A 19462-nucleotide genomic window follows, 5' to 3' on the forward strand; every position below is an offset into this window, starting at 1 on the left:
CAAAGCCATTAACCACAGTTTTATAAACTGAAAACTTAATATTAGGTAGAGACTATCTAATTTATTACAAACTTTTCTAAACCTTTTCAGCTATGAGGTAGTATTTTTGCCTGAACTATAAAAAATACTGCAATAAGGAAAGGAAAAAAAACCCTAAACTTGATAAGAGAGACGTTTTACCAAAAGTATTAACATTGTAGGATACATCAGAAGGTTTAATATTTATATCTAAATAACAAGGTTTAAATACAAAAATAGAAGTATTCTCATGTTTTATATCACTAGGAACTATATTATAAATATAATTATCTACATCCAAATTCTTTATAGACTAATCAGAATGTCTGTATGAAATTCAATTCATATAAATTAGCACTAAAAGTATTTTCCTTATAAGAATTTTCAGGAAAATAAATGCAGAAATTAGAAGTTCTTGTTGGATGATTAACTCCCATTGGAATTCCTATAACTTGCTTATAAACTTGGTTCTTAAAGAGTATTCTTTATTATAAAACTTTTCAAATCTTTAATATTTAAAGGACTGAAAGTTTTGTTATTTATTTTAAGAGCAAAATAACAAATATTATCAGCCAGGTTATTTTAAACATGAATAAAATCATGTAATGGAACTTTAATGTATCAAAGTAGTAAAATCATAGGTTTGAACTGTTGTAAGTACTTTTTTTTAACTTAAACTTTCAAAGTTTTCTAAAATAATCTATTATTCATAATCCAAACATTGTGCATTTTGCTATCATTTTTTGCTAATACTTGTATTATGTGAAGTTTTTTATTTAACAAAATTGTAGTACTTGATTATAGGTTTAACAAAATTATAGGAGAATTATTTAATTTAAGAACAGTTTATAAAAGAGTTACCTTAATAATTGTATGTTTTAAATTTTAAAGTATTTGAGGCTTTTGAAATGGAATTAATAATATTTTCTTTAGTTTTTATTAAGTAATTCACTGGGACTTCTAAAGTTAAGTAATAAACATTTGTGCATAAACACTTTTACAAATAAATCCAAAGTTAAATTATTTTATCAATTGTTATCATATATATCATAAAAGTTTTTATTTTTGTTTGTCTTTAGTTAAAATTCATTGCTCCAGATTTTAGTTGGTGCCCTTGGTGATATTTGTCTCATTGACATCTATGTCAATGCACCATGTATTCTACTACTGTATATAGGCACTTCCTTCTGATAATACTGTCACTTTCTTTCAAGAATGAGCTTCAGGTTTATCTGTAGTACAATCATTTGAGATACTTTAAACATTCTCTTGTTACCTACTTGCTTTTTGTTCAAAAAAAAAACTTTCATTTTGCAAGCCAGTGTATCACATGAACTCTTAGATTAATGTATCCAGCATATCAGGTTTGTCCTATTCCACTTCTCATACCTAGCATTTCTCAAGACTTTGTTTTGAGGGAGTTGGCTTCTCATAAGGCCAGTGTGGGTCAGCCACTTCTGGCTCCTTTTATTCAGGTGGTAAATCAAGTGTGTGATGTTTTTGGTCTTTCATTGGTTGATTTTCAGTCTGCACTTTCCTTCATGGTGCAAAGATCTGAGGATGAATACTGAGCTGAAGCTGTCCGTGACCTTATCTATAGTAAGATGGAGACGTACATTTGGTCTGGTGGTGTATTTCTGTGGAGCTCTGAGGGTGCTCTTTTTCCAGCACCTTCCTGTACTATATTGACTTCTCATGAGACCAATTTGGATCAGCCATCCACCTCTGGCTCATTTTCTTCAGTTGGTAAATCATGGGTAATATTTTAGGTCTTTTACTTGTTGTTTTTGTATCTTCCCTTTCCTTGATATCAGAAAGGTCAGAGGGCAAATACTTAGTTCTCTCTCCATCTTCTAATATTGTAGTCACTAGAGGCCACATGTTCTAAATACATGCAGATAGAGAGAGGTAAAAAGAAAGCAACTTATGTGAGAGATCATCAGACGTATCTAGACTGAGTGATTGGCAGTGTAGCCATGATGAGTGATCAGACACATCTAGACTGAGTGATTGGCAGTGTAGCAATGATGAGTGATCAGACATATCAAGACTGAGTGATTGGCAGTGTAGCCATGATGAGTGATTTTTAAAGAAGTTAATAAAAAACGTTAATTCTGATACAGCACTCTCTCTCTTCTCATAAGATCATTTTTTTTTTGTTTTGTGCTGCTGTCTATTTATGAACTAGCCTTTAACTCTCCCTTTCTTGGAATCCAAAGTTCTGACACATCTCTCAATCACTATGTGTCATCTCTCCACCAGTTGGAAGGCACTACTATCACATGGTGCCATCACCAAACTATTACTTTTCATTTAGCAGTGTTCAGTTGAAAGTATCTTTTTTCAGAACTGCTATTATTATTTCCCTAGAAATGGTTTAATTTTCTTTAACTTTGTTCAACTTCTTTTCATTTCAGTTTTCTTTGAGAGAATTTAATGTACCAGTTTTTGCCATACATTCTTCACAGTTTTCATGTCATTCATGAATTCCAATGTCACTGTTACCACTTCAACTGCACATCTCTTGTCTGTTTTTACATTTTTTGGCCACAGGGAATTTCACAGCCTTTGTTACTTGGACATGAAACACTGTCAGGAATGCATGTTGTCTCCTGATCGTGCCTTTATTCTTTCTGTACTTTTCAAACCTTTTGCAAGCATACGCTGGCTATAATTTTGATACCTCTTCCCCCTTGTCTGATTCCTCAGATTGAACTTATATTTCAGGTATGTGTTCTTTTATTTCTTGATGTTGTTTTTTGTTTGTTTCTACATTCCCTTTTGTTTGGGTTTACACTGTGCTTTTGCCATCCCATTTAGTGATGGCATTGATATGCCTGTCTCCCTCAGACTTTGGTTGGTCCACCCTTGCAAGTTTTCAGGTGGGCTTCCATATTCTGGACCACCAATTGTGGGTTCAGTTTACCTATCAGGTAGGATGAGTCCCAAACATTTTCTGCTCATCCTAAGTCTGCCCCATATCCCAGCATTAGCCTTCCTCTTCATATCTGAAATTTATCACTGGAACCCTATGGGTTTTGGGGGGCATTTCAACCTTCTTTCCTTCCACTTTAGGCTGCAAGTTGTCTTTAGCTATAGCCCTACACATATGGTTCACTTTTCTATTGATCTTTTTTAGTGTCATGACAGTATATTTTCATGGATTCAATGCCCAGTGGGTGCCTTCTGTCCAATGTTTTTCAGGTATGGTTCCAGGTCTTGTTTCTTGATCTTACACTTTCTGGCTCTGTCTGCAACAGTTTTCTACAGTACTATTGTTTGTCATTTTTCAGTGGTAAGTCTTTGGATTTACAATACTAATATCAGGGGTTTGATCCCCTGTGGTGAACACAGCATATTGTCCAATATGGCTTTGTTATAAGAAAAATATACAAACACTCATTCCTCTTCCTGAGCATCCCTTGTCATCTAAGAGTCTTATCTCAGGTAGTTGTTGTCCTCCTACCCCAACAGGTGTCATACAAGAGTCTATCTGAGGCAGTTGTTGTCCTCCTACCCCAACAGGTGTTATACAAGAGTCTTATCTGAGGTAGTTGTTGCCCTTCTATCCCAACAGGTGTCATACAAGAGTCTTATCTTAGGTAGTTGTTGTCCTTCTACCCCAACAGGTGTCACCCAAAAGTCTATCTAAGGCAGTTGTTGTCCTCCTACCCCAACAGGTGTCATACAAGAGTCTTATCTCAGGTAGTTGTTGTCCTTCTATCCTAACAGGTGTCATACAAGAGTCTATCTGAGGCAGTTGTTGTCCTCCTATCCCAACAGGTGTCATACATGCTCCATGTGAATTTTACTTCTTCCAGTTTGCCTGTCATAGAATTGTATACCTTTTTAGGGCCCTGTCCTATGGTCTTGCTCCTGCACCATCTGTTTTTGTCAAGTGTTTGCCCCCTTCCTTGGCATATTAATACCCTAGGAACTGTACTTCCACTACAGCTAGTCTTTACTAATGCTTTTTTCCTTTCAAGGACCTTTGCTTCAGCTTCACTTTTGATCAGGCTCAGTGGCAAGTGATGCCTAACAAGGTGTTTTGTCAGTACTATGAATAGGTTCCATTTAGATGGCAATAACCATTCACAAACATTCTTCCATGAAATCTGCACTGTATGGTACTTTTATTTCTATATTTACATGAGTGTGTATGCTCACCCTTGAGATGGGGGTTTTACAAGATCAGTTGAGTGCAAATTTTTTGTGATACTTGTATCATAGTATGTCCATCCTGGACTACAACACCCATGAATGACAAGGGTAAAGCTGAAGGAGATTACTGTCCATTCCTGCAATGTCTTGATTGAATAAATTTATGTGATCTGCTTTTTAAAATAGGGTTTTGTGATCAACCATTACACTGTCTCAGGTGTTGCAGCCCCTCTGGATGCAGTGCACTTTCTCCTTTTCTTCCAATGGAGTACTGGAGTCCTAACCATTTACCAGTTCTAGTGGTTGACCATGGAGGCAACCTGCTGGATGGGTTACACAAAGATTGCTATAACCATTCAGTTCAGAGTAGGGTGGTGGTGTTCTTCCAGTATAGAGAGAGTTATAAAATCTTCTGGATGGGCGATTTTCCTGGAGTTGAGATGCCCAAATGAATTTCACCCCTCTGATTTGATGTTATCCTGCTACCTTCACACAGATGACAGTACCCAGTGAGTGATATTTTGAATATCAAATGAACCAATATCATAAGTTCTAACACAGATTTTGGGTTATTCATCTTCCCCTTTCAATTACTCTTCTGTGAAATGGGTCACAGAGGTCATTGTGGCATGTTTCCATTTCTGTTCTGTGCTTTCCTTGGTTATGAGGTTGTTGATGACCTGTATTGTTTCAAGCTTGTTCATAGTTGTGGGTCTCAAAGGCATATGATGAACTTCCTTCAGATTCCAGATGACAAATTCCTGGAATCCATGCATTAGGCTGCCCAGTGTGTGCCTGGAGTCTTCTAATAGGTTTCCTCTGGACTCAAGAAATTGAGATGAAGTTTGGTATTGGTCCTCATCCTATCCTTGTGAGGATGTTGGTGGTACCCAGAAATTGAGGTTTAGAGTGCAGTTGAGTGTGGTCTATCATGCCATAGCCACACCACACCATTGGGGCATATCATTTTTTACACATATTCCATCATGTATCTTTTTTGCACCATCCTCTCCCATGTTGATAAGCTTTCTCCCTTTATCACCATGTATGGTCTTTCTGACCTTATCACTTTTCATGTCAAAGAGATATCTGGCTCAGATGTGGTGCAGTTTCCCTCCTGAGATCTTCTGAGCTGTTACTCTCAATTAAGTGGTATTCTTCAGATGCTTCTGGGGAATATGCCTGCACTTCCTCACACAGGTCCCTTCTCCAATTCAGTGTGGGATTCAATCAAATCTTATGAGTGGAGGGAGAGTACCATATTAGAAGTTATAATTTTCCTAAATGAAAATGTACTTCCAATAGATACTTCTCTCCAATCACACTTCCCACCATTCCTCTCCACTATCTTCAGGTGGTTGTGTCTCCTCCCAAACTTCAAAGTGATAGTTTGGTGATAGCACATAAAGGGAGTCACATAATATTAGTCTTTTTCTGTTGGTGGAGAGGTGATGCATAGTGATTTATGTGAGACACGTTGGAACTTTGGATTTCAACAGAGGGAGGGTTGAAGGTTTGTGACATGTATTCAGTAAAAGTTTGCAAAATGAGGACAGCACAAAATGTAAAAATTAATCTTGTGAAAGTGGGAAGTACCTACCAGAAATAGTTTTTCATTTAGGAAATTTATAATATTAGTGAAAGTGAAGTTGTCCTGCATGCTTATTAGTTTAGTTTTTATGGGTGATATTTCAAGCGAGTTTCATGGTGTAACAGAGTAAAAAAAATATTTTGTCAGTTAGGTTCTAAAATATCTGAACCAGTCTGTGTGGACTTTTGAAAAGAAAATAGAATTATTTAAAGTTTCAGATACAACTGAGATATCCTATAGTGTAAAGAATTTTTACAGACACATTTGACTTGTTTTGAATATATTATTTTAAAACAAGTGGATTGTGTGCTATCGATTTATTATTCAAATTTATTGAAACAAATTACTGATACCTAGTGTAAAGAATCCCCCTATACAAAGCCCTCACAAGTTATCAAAAGGTATAGCTATGCCTTGTCCACCACACTTCTCAAAAAGTCGTTCTTTAGCTTACCACCAACAAGTAGGAGCATATTTAGACTCTCAGGGAATAGACCCACTCCTCAAAATGTAGAGTTCTGGAAGGGAGTCTGTGGTCATCTAAATAGATCACAAATTTCTAGGATTTGTCTGACCTTAAATATGATGCTTATATATTTATCATCCCTAGATCTTTTATTGGAAGCCTCTCAGGGATCACTATTAATTTGATGAAAAGTTGGGACTTTTAGTAGTATCCACTTTGTTTCAGTTGTCAGTTTCTGCAGTTTTCCTAGTTTCTTGGCTGGTATGTTGTTGGGATTTGTTTGGTAGACATGCATTGTTGGAGTGAATTTATCTACCTGCTGCCATGCCCTCTGAGTTATGTTAGGCCCCTTTCTCCAACCACTGATTTTTGCAGCAATTCCAATGTCTTTGGAATTTAAGGTCTATGTCACTTGTCTTCATTCATCCCTATCATCGTTTACTTCATGATCTTTATCAGCCCTTACAGGAGGTCATAGTTCTGTCCCTACCTCCAACATCATCTTTTCAGTCTGTTGGTACCCAGAAAATATTACACTTATATCCATGAGGTTCCTCCACTTAGTCCAGTGGCAGTGGTAACTACTATGCATTTGGAATTTGTAGGGGCTCAACCAGTTCCTTGAATTTCTAGATATGTGGAAAATCTTTCTCATGAATCCATGAGTACTACAGGTCCTGCACCAGGATTAGTAATTCAATTTACATCTCCACCACCCTTATACCTGCAGTCTGTAGCATTTCCATCTCCCACAGATCCTTAGATATTGGAATTTCATTCCACAGCTATCAGAAATTTGTTGATCAAGGAGGCAGGGGCAAAGTCATTTCAGTTATTCCAGGATTTTTATTGCAGCCTGTTTGTTGTGCCCAAAAAAGATGGAACACCATCTGGTTATTGATTTTTCATGTATAAATCAAATCCTAAATCATCCAAAGTTCACAATGGAGTCATTCTTTACTCTGCATTGGCATTTTTTGCCAACACTGTGAGCAAAGCCTATCTGCAGGTTTTCACAGCAAAGTCATCCAACCACTATCTGCATTTTGTACACAAGGGTCAGGTGCTGCAGTTGAAGATTTTGCCCTTTGGACTAGCATTAGCACCATATATGTTCTACCAAATTGTATGAATGTTTCTTGTCACCTCTATCTCTTAGGCCTCTTCAGACCTCATTAAATGGACATGTGGATACTGCTGGCAAAATCTCATCAGTTGGCAGAACATCACACTCAGATTGTGCCTTCCAAAGTAACAAGCTAGCATCCCTTATCAGAGCTTAGAAATCTAATCTCACTCCAACACAATATCTCATCCATCTGTGTTTCTTTCTTTCAACATGTATCTTATCCAGGTTCAACTGACTCCCATCTGGCTTCATGTTATAGAACAAGCAATCTGACTCTTATTCATGTCTCCTTCTCCTATTACATTGATAGTTTTCTCTTTCTGGTATATGGTCACCACTGAAATTCCTCATTCCTTTAGGATGATTGCATGTGCATTCCACTGGATTCCACAGTCTCCTTATACCACAATAGGTATTTCTCTGCTGCCATCTCATCCAGAGATCCAACTTTTCATAGAACCCTGCTTCACTTCAGGGATGTGTTGCATATCTCAGTGGTCAGGAATTCCAGATTCTATGGAGGGATGACGAAGCTTATTTTCCCATCAATATTTTAGAACTTCTTGCTGTTCAAAGAGTAATACCTCAAGGACTGAAATTATTGAGTGGCAAAGTCATTTTGCTTACTTCATCAATTCTATGGTGGTTTCTTACATTTCCCCTCAAGAGAGCACTTGGTCCTGGTCTCTTTGTTTTCAAACCTTAAATCTTCTATATTGGGTCTATTTCATTCACATTTTCCTACTAACTAACCATATTCTGGAGGTGATAAATTTGGTGGTTGATCAATTGCCTCTACCCAGCTGGATTTCTCTGGCAGAATGAATGCTTCATTGAAGGTTTTTCTGTTGGATTTTCTCATGGTTGATGTCCTAAGACATCAATAATCAATATATTTGCTACTCATTAGAACACTTAACTATCAGCATTTTCATATCCAGTACCTCACCCTTAGACATTTGTAACAAGTGTATTTAGTCAGGACTGGACTGGATTGTACTTATGTGTCTACCCACCAATTTATCTATTACCAGGAGGCCTGGCAATGATTCACTCAACTCCTTGTAACATTCTGTTGGTTACAACGGATTGGCCAGCTCAACTTTAATTTCCACTTTTGTGGTATCATCAGGAATGCCCACCTTTTCCACTTCTCCTCTGGTCATGTCTATTAAGGTAGCCATGATCCAATATCTCACCTATCCATCCTGAGCCTCAAGCTTCAAGTGTGGAGGTAATGTGATCCTTTGCATGGTGTTGGGGTTTAACTTCCAAGGTTGCCATGTACCTGTCTCAGTCTTTACATTGTCCAACAATGGACATTTTATCAATGGAAATGGTACACGTATTGACAATGATGTATTACAAAGTGGTTGAATCTATTTCTTTCAGAGATGTCAGCCTACCTCAGATTTTGACTTGGCTCTTTGACAAGGGTTTTGTATCTTCCACAATCACCCTATATAAGACACTTTATTGGCTACCCTTAGGTACTCAAAGAGACTAAAATTCTTTGAGTTCCCTGTGTTCTCCAGCCTCCTCAAGTCATTTAAGGTCCTTCATCCCAAATGACTGTTTTAGTTACCTGGCTGCAAAATAAAATTTTAGTTATATGCTCTTTCTCAACATCTGTATGAGCCCTTAGCCTAAAGTGCCAAATATCAAATTTCTCTTGAGATTTATTTTTGTTGATGTTGGTCTGCATATGTTGCTGGTCAGAGTTGTTTATGCTTTATGTGCACAGGACATTTTATCATTATACCATCATCCTTTTTACCTAAGATACTGACAGGAAAGGAGATAAATCCTTTTCACTCATCCAACTAACTGCTATTTCTCATCTCTGTGACTGACCAGATCCCAATCATCTGCTATGTCCAGTGAAGGTCTTGAAGCTTTAGAGGTGCTTGATAATGGCATTTTATTCACAGTTTAATTTAATTTCCTGGGATTTATCCACAGTTTCCCTGACAGGGTGGATATGAATATTAATCCATATTGCTTCTTCTGGTCTCTCTTCAGACTATTTGAAATCATAACACATAACATAATAAATTGGAGGCTTGTCCAAGATAAATTCTAATATGCAACATGTAATATGCTGCTCACTGGCTACTTTCTCCCTCTGATCAGTACTATAAAATTAGGGACAACAACAGGTTGATCTAGTAAGTTTAACATGAAGGTCAAATACAAATAAAAATTACAGACTGGAACACATCATTCTCTAAGGAAAAAGGAATTTCTAGAAGACAGCAAGTTAAAATAGTTTAATAAAATGGACACATAGAAGAATGAGTGAGAGAAAGGGTACAGTCTTGACATTGCTAAAGAAACTCTAGCACCATAGTGTGGCCAGATCATTAGGGCACTCGACTCACAATCTGAGGGTCTCAGGGTCGAATCCCCATCATACCAAATGTGCTCACCCTATCAGCTGTGGGGACATTATAAACATATGGTCAATCCTACTATTCATTGATAAAAGAGTAACCAAAGAGTTGGTGGTGGGTGGTGATGACTAGCTGCCTTCCCTCTAGTGTTACACTGCTAAATTAGGGATGGATAGCACAGGTAGCCCTCATGTAGCTTTGCACAAAATTCAAGAACAAACTAACAGTTCCACAGTAGAAGGAATATGCATATTTTAATGGAACATATTGGCATACTACACTTTCCTGCCAGATACTAATAGTCATTTAGCAGGATGTATCCACATAGTTGTGGCTTTCTTTATCCAATCTTTCAGTGATATAGTCGTATTTGAATAATGCTACTAACAATTCCATTACCATCTTGTTACTACCTGTTACTTTCAGTATTTAGTTTCCAATTGAAGAAGTTTTTATAAGCATTTGTTCAAGAAACATCAGAATACTAAACTGAAATACTGTTATAATGTACTTTCCTCTCTTTGTTAGGTTTATTAAAAGAGTGTTAATGAAACCTCCTTTGTTTTGATAGTTAACAAAATGGAACCCTTATTAGTATGTTAAGTGACCAATCTTTATCCATATAGCTTCAATATAGTTTGAAAAAATTAAGGTATTTCTGACATTAGGATGGATACTGTCAGCATAAGTACAGAACCTTCTTACCAAAACATGTTTAAAAAACTGGACTCATGAAAAGAAGGTGTCAAACTTATAATTACTTTAATTACAAAATTATTTAATAATATATTATAGCAGTTGTAAATGATATATTTGATTTATATTGGACACAATTTTTATCCTTCAGTAGAGACAGAGATTAAAAGATTACAAATAATTACAATACAGTTTGATGTAATTAGATAGAACTTCTGGTTACAAATATAAAACCTTATTGGAATGAACGAGAATATATAAAGGAACAACTTTTCAGTGATGTCGAGAAACCCACTTGTTGAGAAATTTATATGCAAAAACGGCTCGTTTGGGTTGAGAAAATATTTTACATAGAAGAGCAAACAATGTTTCGACCTTCTTCGGTCATCGTCAGGTTTTCAGCAGGAAACCCAAATTTATGTGATCTTATATTAGTATAAGTAACCAGTACTTCTCTAAGGTTACATCAATATAAAGAACCAATACTTCAGTGGAGTTACATTAATAAAGCAAACCGAAACTTATGTGAGGTAATATTGATATTAGGGACCAAACGTTCTGTGAGGTTATGTTGATATAAGAAACCAATACTTTAGTAGAGTTATGTTAATATAAAGTACCAAAACATCTGTGAGGTTATATTAATATAAGAAACCTATACTTCAGTGGGGTTATGTTACTTCTGTGAGGTTGTACTCATAAGAAATTAATCTATTTCTTCCAGAGTATGGCTTCTGAACTAAACATGTATGAATCAAAAATAGCACAAAACAAGCTGGAAATGGAAAGGTTAACAAAAGAACTTGCAGATGTTAAGAAGAAGTATTTAAAACAGAAGCAGAAGGAACAACAAACCAGGTATGTAATGGAATCTAAATTATCAACATGAACAACAAACCAGGTATGTAATGTAATCTAAATTATCAACATGAACAACAAACCAAGTATGTAATGGATTCTAAATTATCAACATGAACAACAAACCAGGTATGTAATGGAATCTAAATTATCAACATGAACAACAAACCAGGTATGTAATGGAATCTAAATTATCAACATGAACAACAAACCAAGTATGTAATGGATTCTAACTTATCAACATGAACAACAAACCAGGTATGTAATGGAATCTAAATTATCAACATGAACAACAAACCAGGTAATAATGAAATCTAAATTATCAACATGAACAACAAGCCAGGTATGTAATGGAATCAAAATTATCAACATGAACAACAAGCCAGGTATGTAATGGAATCTAAATGATTAACGTTATATATTTACATTCATTTGGTGAATATTACCTATAGTGTTGAAACAAGGAAATTTGTTTTACCTGTTACAGTAAACACAAAAATCGCTTCGTGCATAATAAAGATTCATAAATAACAGTTCATTAAACCCATTCACAACTAAAACATACAGAAAGTAAAGTAATGTTAAGGATATGTATAAAGTTAAGTAAAATATGTTCATTTGAGCAACTCAGAGATTCTCTTTTGTAGTTTCTTGCATCAGGACTGTAGGAGGAGATAAGGTTGGTCAAACCATGACTTGACCACTTGTTCATGGCATGTATAACTGTTACAACTTTCTTATTTTATTCAGTACATTGTTCTGTGAGTATGCAGTATTTGTAGTTAAAATGCATCAAGATTCAATCTTATAATATTATATTGTGAAACATTTTCTGGGTAGGATGTGCTTCTGGATCTCCACCACCCCCAACTACTAGAAATAACATGCTTTGCATTTCAGTAGTGTGCTTTTCACACATGTCATATCATTTAGCTGTGGTAGAGGCCTGATTGCACCAAAATTGGTTTATATGGTAATACATGTAATTTATTAATGTTGACAGTTTGTCTTTATTTTCAGGGAAAGAGAAGACAGTAGCCATTCAGTAAAGAGAGGTGGTCCAAAATATTTGGGAGGAGGTTTTAAAATTCAGACATCAACACACATGGCTTCCTGATCTAAATCACTAAACATTCTTAAAAAACAAAGTCTTTCCATAAATGTAAATATTGAACATTCTTTTAGTGACATCTTAACAAACTGAGTGTATGAAAGACAAAAACTGTCAAAATCATAATATCTTCAACTATAAAATTCTTTAATTGTAAGACATACTTGATTAACCTAGTAATATTAGTAATTTATCTTCACAAGATAAGCTATCTATCAAATATTGTAACTGTGCCGTTGGAAGAACTTGAAATGTGATACCAGAAAATATTCAAGTTATCATGTGAAAATTTTATTCATTTAAGAAAACGCAATGTAATTAAAGGTGGATAAAGGAGTTTTATGCATGTGAAATGTAACATTCTTGTTATTGTTTGTGAACAGAGTTGTTCAAACAACAAGGTTTTATAAAGTTTTACACTGTTACTAGGATACACGTATAACACTTATTAGTCTCACAATAAGTATTTTATTCTTGATAGTACAAAATGTTTTTCTTAAATTATAAATAACTGTTTCTAAAAGTTTGTGAGAAAAATACTCTGATTCCTCTTAATGAGGTAACACTATCATTTACAACATTATGTTGGTATATTTATATTATCCTTCCACAAAACAAAGCCTGTTAGTATTAAATGTAACATATCTTTTGTTACACAGTAGTTAAAACTGTTTCCTTCTCTTAATAGTTTTGTATTGTAGCTTCATCCCAAAAAACACATGCATATATAATTTCCTAACGTTTACTTAGACAAAGGAATCAAAAGGCCAACCACCCTGTCAGAAAATGAATTTGTCTTAGCTGAAGTTAACATCTATCCTGCCAAAATTTATGTCTGCTAGTCCTACTGTTCTCACTGTTACATATGAAAAAGGATGATGCGTTAACACTATCAGTTCCTTTAACAGTCTTAAACACCTCAATAAGATCCCCCCAACTTTCAAGAAACAAAGTTGAGAGATTTCCATATTCTCTGATATGATAACCCTTCCACCCCACACACCATTCTAATAACCCTTCTCTGAACCCTTTTCAACAGTCAATCTTTCCTGAGGTGAGGAGCCCAATGCTCAACACAGTGTTCCAAATGTTGCTTAACCAGTGACCTGTACAATGAAATTACAACTTTTTAAGACTTGGATTCAATATTTCTGTAGGTACAACCTGAAATCCTATTGCCTCATCAGTAGCACTGGCACACTGCTTGGATGGGTTTAGAAACTCATCAACCATTACATCAAGATCACTTTCTTTCATGACACTTATGGTTATTCCCATCCATATAATTCAAATTATTTTAACCCTTATGCATTATCTTGCATTTATCATAATTAAACCCATCTGCCATTTATTTCCCCAACTAACTAAATGATCTAAATCCTTTTGTAAATCAGAAGCATCCTCTTCACAACCAGAAACACACAAGACCTTAATATCATCTGTAAATGTAATTTATTAACCATTCCTTCATCTATGTCATTAATGTAAATCAAAAAGAGTGAATGTTCTAAGACTGAACCCTGAGGTACACCACTTACAACATTAATCAGTTTGATTGAACCCTGAGGTACACCACTTACAACATTAATCAGTTTGATTGAACCCTGAGGTACACCACTTACAACATTAATCAGTTTGATTGAACCCTGAGGTACACCACTTACAACATTAATCAGTTTGATTGAACTTGAGGTACACCACTTACAACATTAATCAGTTTGATTGAACTTGAGGTGCACAACTTACAACATTAATCAGTTTGATTGAACTCCATTTATATCAACCTTATGCTTTATCCTACCAAGTCACTCACTCTTCTATCCAATTTGCTAACTTAACCCCCACATCTCTAGAGACAATTTTTTACAAGCCTTTTTGGTGGCATCTTGTAGAATGCTTTGTGAAAATCCAGATACAACAAATTTAAACCTTTACCCTTATCTACAGAACATTTGTAAGACAACATTTTCTTTTAATGAAACCATGTTGACTATCCTATACAATTTTAAAAGTTTGTTATAAATAAGACTTTGGAAAGCATCATTTATCAGACTTTTCAAAACCTTTCCTAAAACTGATGTGAAACTAATGAGTCTATAATTACTGGAATAGTTTTATCATTTTCCTTGCAAATAGAAGTTACATTAGTTAACTTCCAATCCTCTGGCACTTGCCCCCTATATAATATAACTATACAATACTATATGCTAGCATTTAGTCCTAGTGACTTACTTATAACTTCATCCTCAGAGCTAAATCTGGGCAGTATCCCAATCACAATTAAGTTATATATGTGACCTTTTTCTTCAAAAACCTTTATAAACTTCTGTACTTATTAATTAGCTCCTACTTCACCCCTTCCATTAGCCCCTACATGCACCACAAAAACTGCATCTCTGCTAATCCCTTTTATTATATCTGCTCTGTCATTTATATCCTTTGCCTGTGCCTATGGTTAACATAATTGGTTTTTTTTCCCCTATTTACCCCACAGACAATCCTATCTACATGTCCTTTCAAGGAATCACCTATTGCCTTCTTATCATCCACATCCTTCTCTGACCATTTTGTTTTCCTTCGCTTCAATAGTTCCCGATCTCCAGAAGCCAAGGGCTGAAATTTATTACTCAACAGAATAGGTTCATTATAACTAAATCTACTACCTTTAACTCGAATAGTATCCTAACTTTCTAAAAGTCATTCTTAGCTGATGTATTCCTTGTATGTAAATTAAACCTAACTTTCTAAAAGTCGTTCTTAGCTGGTGTATTCCTTGCATGTAAATTAAACCTAACTTTCTAAAAATCATTCATAGCTGGTTTTTCCTTGTATGTAAATTAAACCTAAGTTTCTAAAAGTCGTTCTTAGCTGGTGTATTCCTTCTATGTAAATTAAACCTAACTCTCTAAAGGTCATTCATAGCTGGTGTTTTCCTTGTATGGAAATTAAATCTAACTTTTTAAAAGTCATTCATAGCTGGTGTTTTCCTTGTATGTAAATTAAACCTAACTTTCTAAAAGTCGTTCTTAGCTGGTGTATTCCTTGCATGTAAATTAAACCTAACTTTCTAAAAGTCGTTTTTAGCTGGTGTATTCCTTGCATGTAAATTAAACCTAACTTTCTAAAAGTCATTCATAGCTGGTGTTTTCCTTGTATGTAAATTAAACCTAACTTTCTAAAAGTCGTTCTTAGCTGGTGTATTCCTTGTATGTAAATTAAACCTAACTTTCTAAAAGTCATTCTTAGCTGGTGTATTCCTTCTATGTAAATTAAACCTAACTCTCTAAAAGTCATTCTTAGCTGGTGTATTCCTTGTATGTAAATTAAACCTAACTTTCTAAAGGTCATTCTTAGCTGGTGTATTCCTTGTATGTAAATTATAAACTGCTCCTGAATTCCTTCTACCATTTGTTACAGTCTACACTTCACTTTATCTGTTGCCTCTACGTCAATTAGGAAAACCTTCAACCTACAAACTCTACATAAACATTTTGCATCTTTGTTAGTAGCTTCCTTGAAAGTATATGCCAGTTTCAAAATTACCAAATAAAACCTACTAACTTCATCCATTTTGCCTGACAAACTGTGAACACAACTTCTATACTATATTTTACCACTTTATGTATACTTGTAGTAGATATAATCTGAAAATAAATATTCAATACCAAATACCAATAGCCTAATGTCAACATATTTACAGTATTTAGCTCAATCTGATAAGAACCTATTATTTTTATTACTAGTTTATCTTTAATTATATAGAACTTAGAAACAGAACTTTATTCAAAGTAACAACAAGTAGTCTTTATTATATATGTAATATTAGTAATACAATGTATTTAGCCTAATTTATATTATAACCTATTTATAACTATGAGCTTAATTTAAACTAATGGATCTAAGTAAACAAGTTAATCCTTAAAACACAGAGACAATAAACTTGTCTTAGACTATATTTGTTCAGTAAAATAATATATTTATCCTCTTTTATGATTTACTAGTAAGTAGAAATACACCTAACCCTGCAGTAACATGTGCTGTGAAATTTCATCCTGTCCAAATACAAGTTCAGGTTCAGTATAAAGTTAGAGAAGTGGAAATCACTGTTGACTCTTCATGCAACTTTCAGATTCAGTATAAATTTAGAGAAGTGGAAATCTGTTGATTCTTCATGTAAGTTTCAGATTCAGTATAAAGTTAGAGAAGTGGAAATCACTGTTGACTCTTCATGCAAGTTTCAGATTCAATATAAAGTTAGAGAAGTGGAAATCACTGTTGACTCTTCATGCAAGTTTCAGATTCCTTATAAAGTTAGAGAAGTGGAAATCACTGTTGACTCTTCATGCAAGTTTCAGATTCAATATAAAGTTCGAGAAGTGGAAATCTGTTGACTCTTCATGCAAGTTTCAGATTCAATATAAAGTTAGAGAAGTGGAAATCACTGTTGACTCTTCATGTAAGTTTGAGATTCAATATAAAGTTAGAGAAGTGGAAATCACTGTTGATTCTTCATGCAAGTTTCAGATTCAGTATAAAGTTAGAGAAGTGGAAATCACTGTTGATTCTTCATGCAAGTTTCAGATTCAATATAAAGTTAGAGAAGTGGAAATCGGTTGACTCTTCATGCAAGTTTCAGATTCAATATAAAGTTAGAGAAGTGGAAATCACTGTTGACTCTTCATGTAAGTTTCAGATTCAATATAAAGTTAGAGAAGAGGAAATCACTGTTGATTCTTCATGCAAGTTTCATATTCAGTATAAAGTTAGAGAAGTGGAAATCACTGTTGATTCTTCATGCAAGTTTCAGATTCAATATAAAGTTAGAGAAGTGGAAATCACTGTTGACTCTTCATGTAAGTTTCAGATTCAGTATAAAGTTAGAGAAGTGGAAATCACTGTTGATTCTTCATGTATGTTTCAGATTCAGTATAAAGTTAGAGAAGTGGAAATCACTGTTGATTATTCATGTAAGTTTCAGATTCAATATAAAGTTAGAGAAGTGGAAATCACTGTTGACTCTTCATGTAAGTTTCAGATTCAATATAAAGATAGAGAAGTAGAAATCACTGTTGATTCTTCATGTAAGTTTCAGATTCAGTATAAAGTTAGAGAACTGGAAATCACTGTTGACTCTTCATGTGAGTTTCAAATTCAGTATAAAGTTAGAGAAGTGGAAATCACTGTTGACTCTTCCTTTAAGTTTCAGATTCAATATAAAGTTAGAGAAGTGGAAATCACTGTTGATTCTTCATGTAAGTTTCAGATTAAGTATAAAGTTAGAGAAGTGGAAATCACTGTTGACTCTTCATGTAAGTTTCAAATTCAGTATAAAGTTAGAGAAGTGGAAATCACTGTTGACTCTTCATTTAAGTTTCAGATTCAATATAAAGTTAGAGAAGTGGAAATCACTGTTGATTCTTCACGTAAGTTTCAGATTCAATATAAAGTTAGAGAAGTGGAAATCACTGTTGACTCTTCATGCAAGTTTCAGATTCAATATAAAGTTAGAGAAGTGGAAATCACTGTTGACTCTTCATGCAAGTTTCAGATTCAATATAAAGTTAGAGAAGTGGAAATCACTGTTGACTCTTCATGCAAGTTTCAGATTCAATATAAAGTTAGAGAAGTGGAAATCACTGTTGACTCTTCATGCAAGTTTCAGATTCAATATAAAGTTAGAGAAGTGGAAATCACTGTTGACTCTTCATGCAAGTTTCAGATTCAATATAAAGTTAGAGAAGTGGAAATCACTGTTGACTCTTCATGCAAGTTTCAGATTCAATATAAAGTTAGAGAAGTGGAAATCACTGTTGACTCTTCATGCAAGTTTCAGATTCAATATAAAGTTAGAGAAGTGGAAATCACTGTTGACTCTTCATGTAAGTTTCAGATTCAATATAAAGTTAGAGAAGTGGAAATCACTGTTGACTCTTCATGCAAGTTTCTGATTCAATATAAAGTTAGAGAAGTGGAAATCACTGTTGACTCTTCATTTAAGTTTCAGATTCAATATAAAGTTAGAGAAGTGGAAATCACTGTTGATTCTTCATGTAAGTTTCAGATTCAGTATAAAGTTAGAGAAGTGGAAATCACTGTTGACTCTTCATGCAAGTTTCAGATTCAATATAAAGTTAGAGAAGTGGAAATCTGTTGACTCTTCATGCAAGTTTCAGATTCAATATAAAGTTAGAGAAGTGGAAATCACTGTTGACTCTTCATGTAAGTTTCAGATTCAGTATAAAGTTAGAGAAGTGGAAATCACTGTTGATTCTTCATGTAAGTTTCAGATTCAGTATAAAGTTAGAGAAGTGGAAATCACTGTTGATTCTTCATGTAAGTTTCAGATTCAATATAAAGTTAGAGAAGTGGAAATCACTGTTGACTCTTCATGTAAGTTTCAGATTCAGTATAAATATAAAGAGAGTAGAAATCACTGTTGATTCTTCATGTAAGTTTCAGATTCAGTATAAAGTTAGAGAAGTGGAAATCACTGTTGACTCTTCATGCAAGTTTCAGATTCAATATAAAGTTAGAGAAGTGGAAATCACTGTTGATTCTTCATGCAAGTTTCAGATTCAATATAAAGTTAGAGAAGTGGAAATCACTGTTGATTCTTCATGCAAGTTTCAGATTCAGTATAAAGTTAGAGAAGTGGAAATCACTGTTGATTCTTCATGCAAGTTTCAGATTCAATATAAAGTTAGAGAAGTGGAAATCACTGTTGACTCTTCATGCAAGTTTCAGATTCAATATAAAGTTAGAGAAGTGGAAATAACTGTTGATTCTTCATGCAAGTGTCAGATTCAGTATAAAGTTAGAGAAGTGGAAATCACTGTTGACTCTTCATGCAAGTTTCAGATTCAATATAAAGTTAGAGAAGTGGAAATCACTGTTCATTCTTCATGCAAGTTTCAGATTCAATATAAAGTTAGAGAAGTGGAAATCACTGTTGATTCTTCATGCAAGTTTCAGATTCAATATAAAGTTAGAGAAGTGGAAATCACTGTTGACTCTTCATGCAAGTTTCAGATTCAGTATA

At 34.5% G+C, this 19462-nt stretch overlaps 1 protein-coding gene across 1 annotated transcript in view; it reads left to right on the top strand.

Annotated features, from left to right (window-relative positions):
* LOC143223751 (cilia- and flagella-associated protein 58-like) overlaps positions 1-12776 on the top strand; it is a 100358-nt gene extending 87582 nt beyond the window's left edge. The window contains exons 15-16 of the mRNA XM_076452141.1: positions 11179-11312; positions 12333-12776. Coding sequence (XP_076308256.1) covers positions 11179-11312; positions 12333-12429 — 231 coding nt within the window. The 3' untranslated portion in view covers positions 12430-12776. The remainder of the gene's footprint in view (positions 1-11178; positions 11313-12332) is intronic.
* Positions 12777-19462: the final 6686 nt, after the last annotated feature.

Source organism: Tachypleus tridentatus, chromosome 8, assembly GCF_004210375.1.
Source record: "Tachypleus tridentatus isolate NWPU-2018 chromosome 8, ASM421037v1, whole genome shotgun sequence".
NCBI classification, from domain to species: Eukaryota; Metazoa; Arthropoda; class Merostomata; order Xiphosura; family Limulidae; genus Tachypleus; species Tachypleus tridentatus.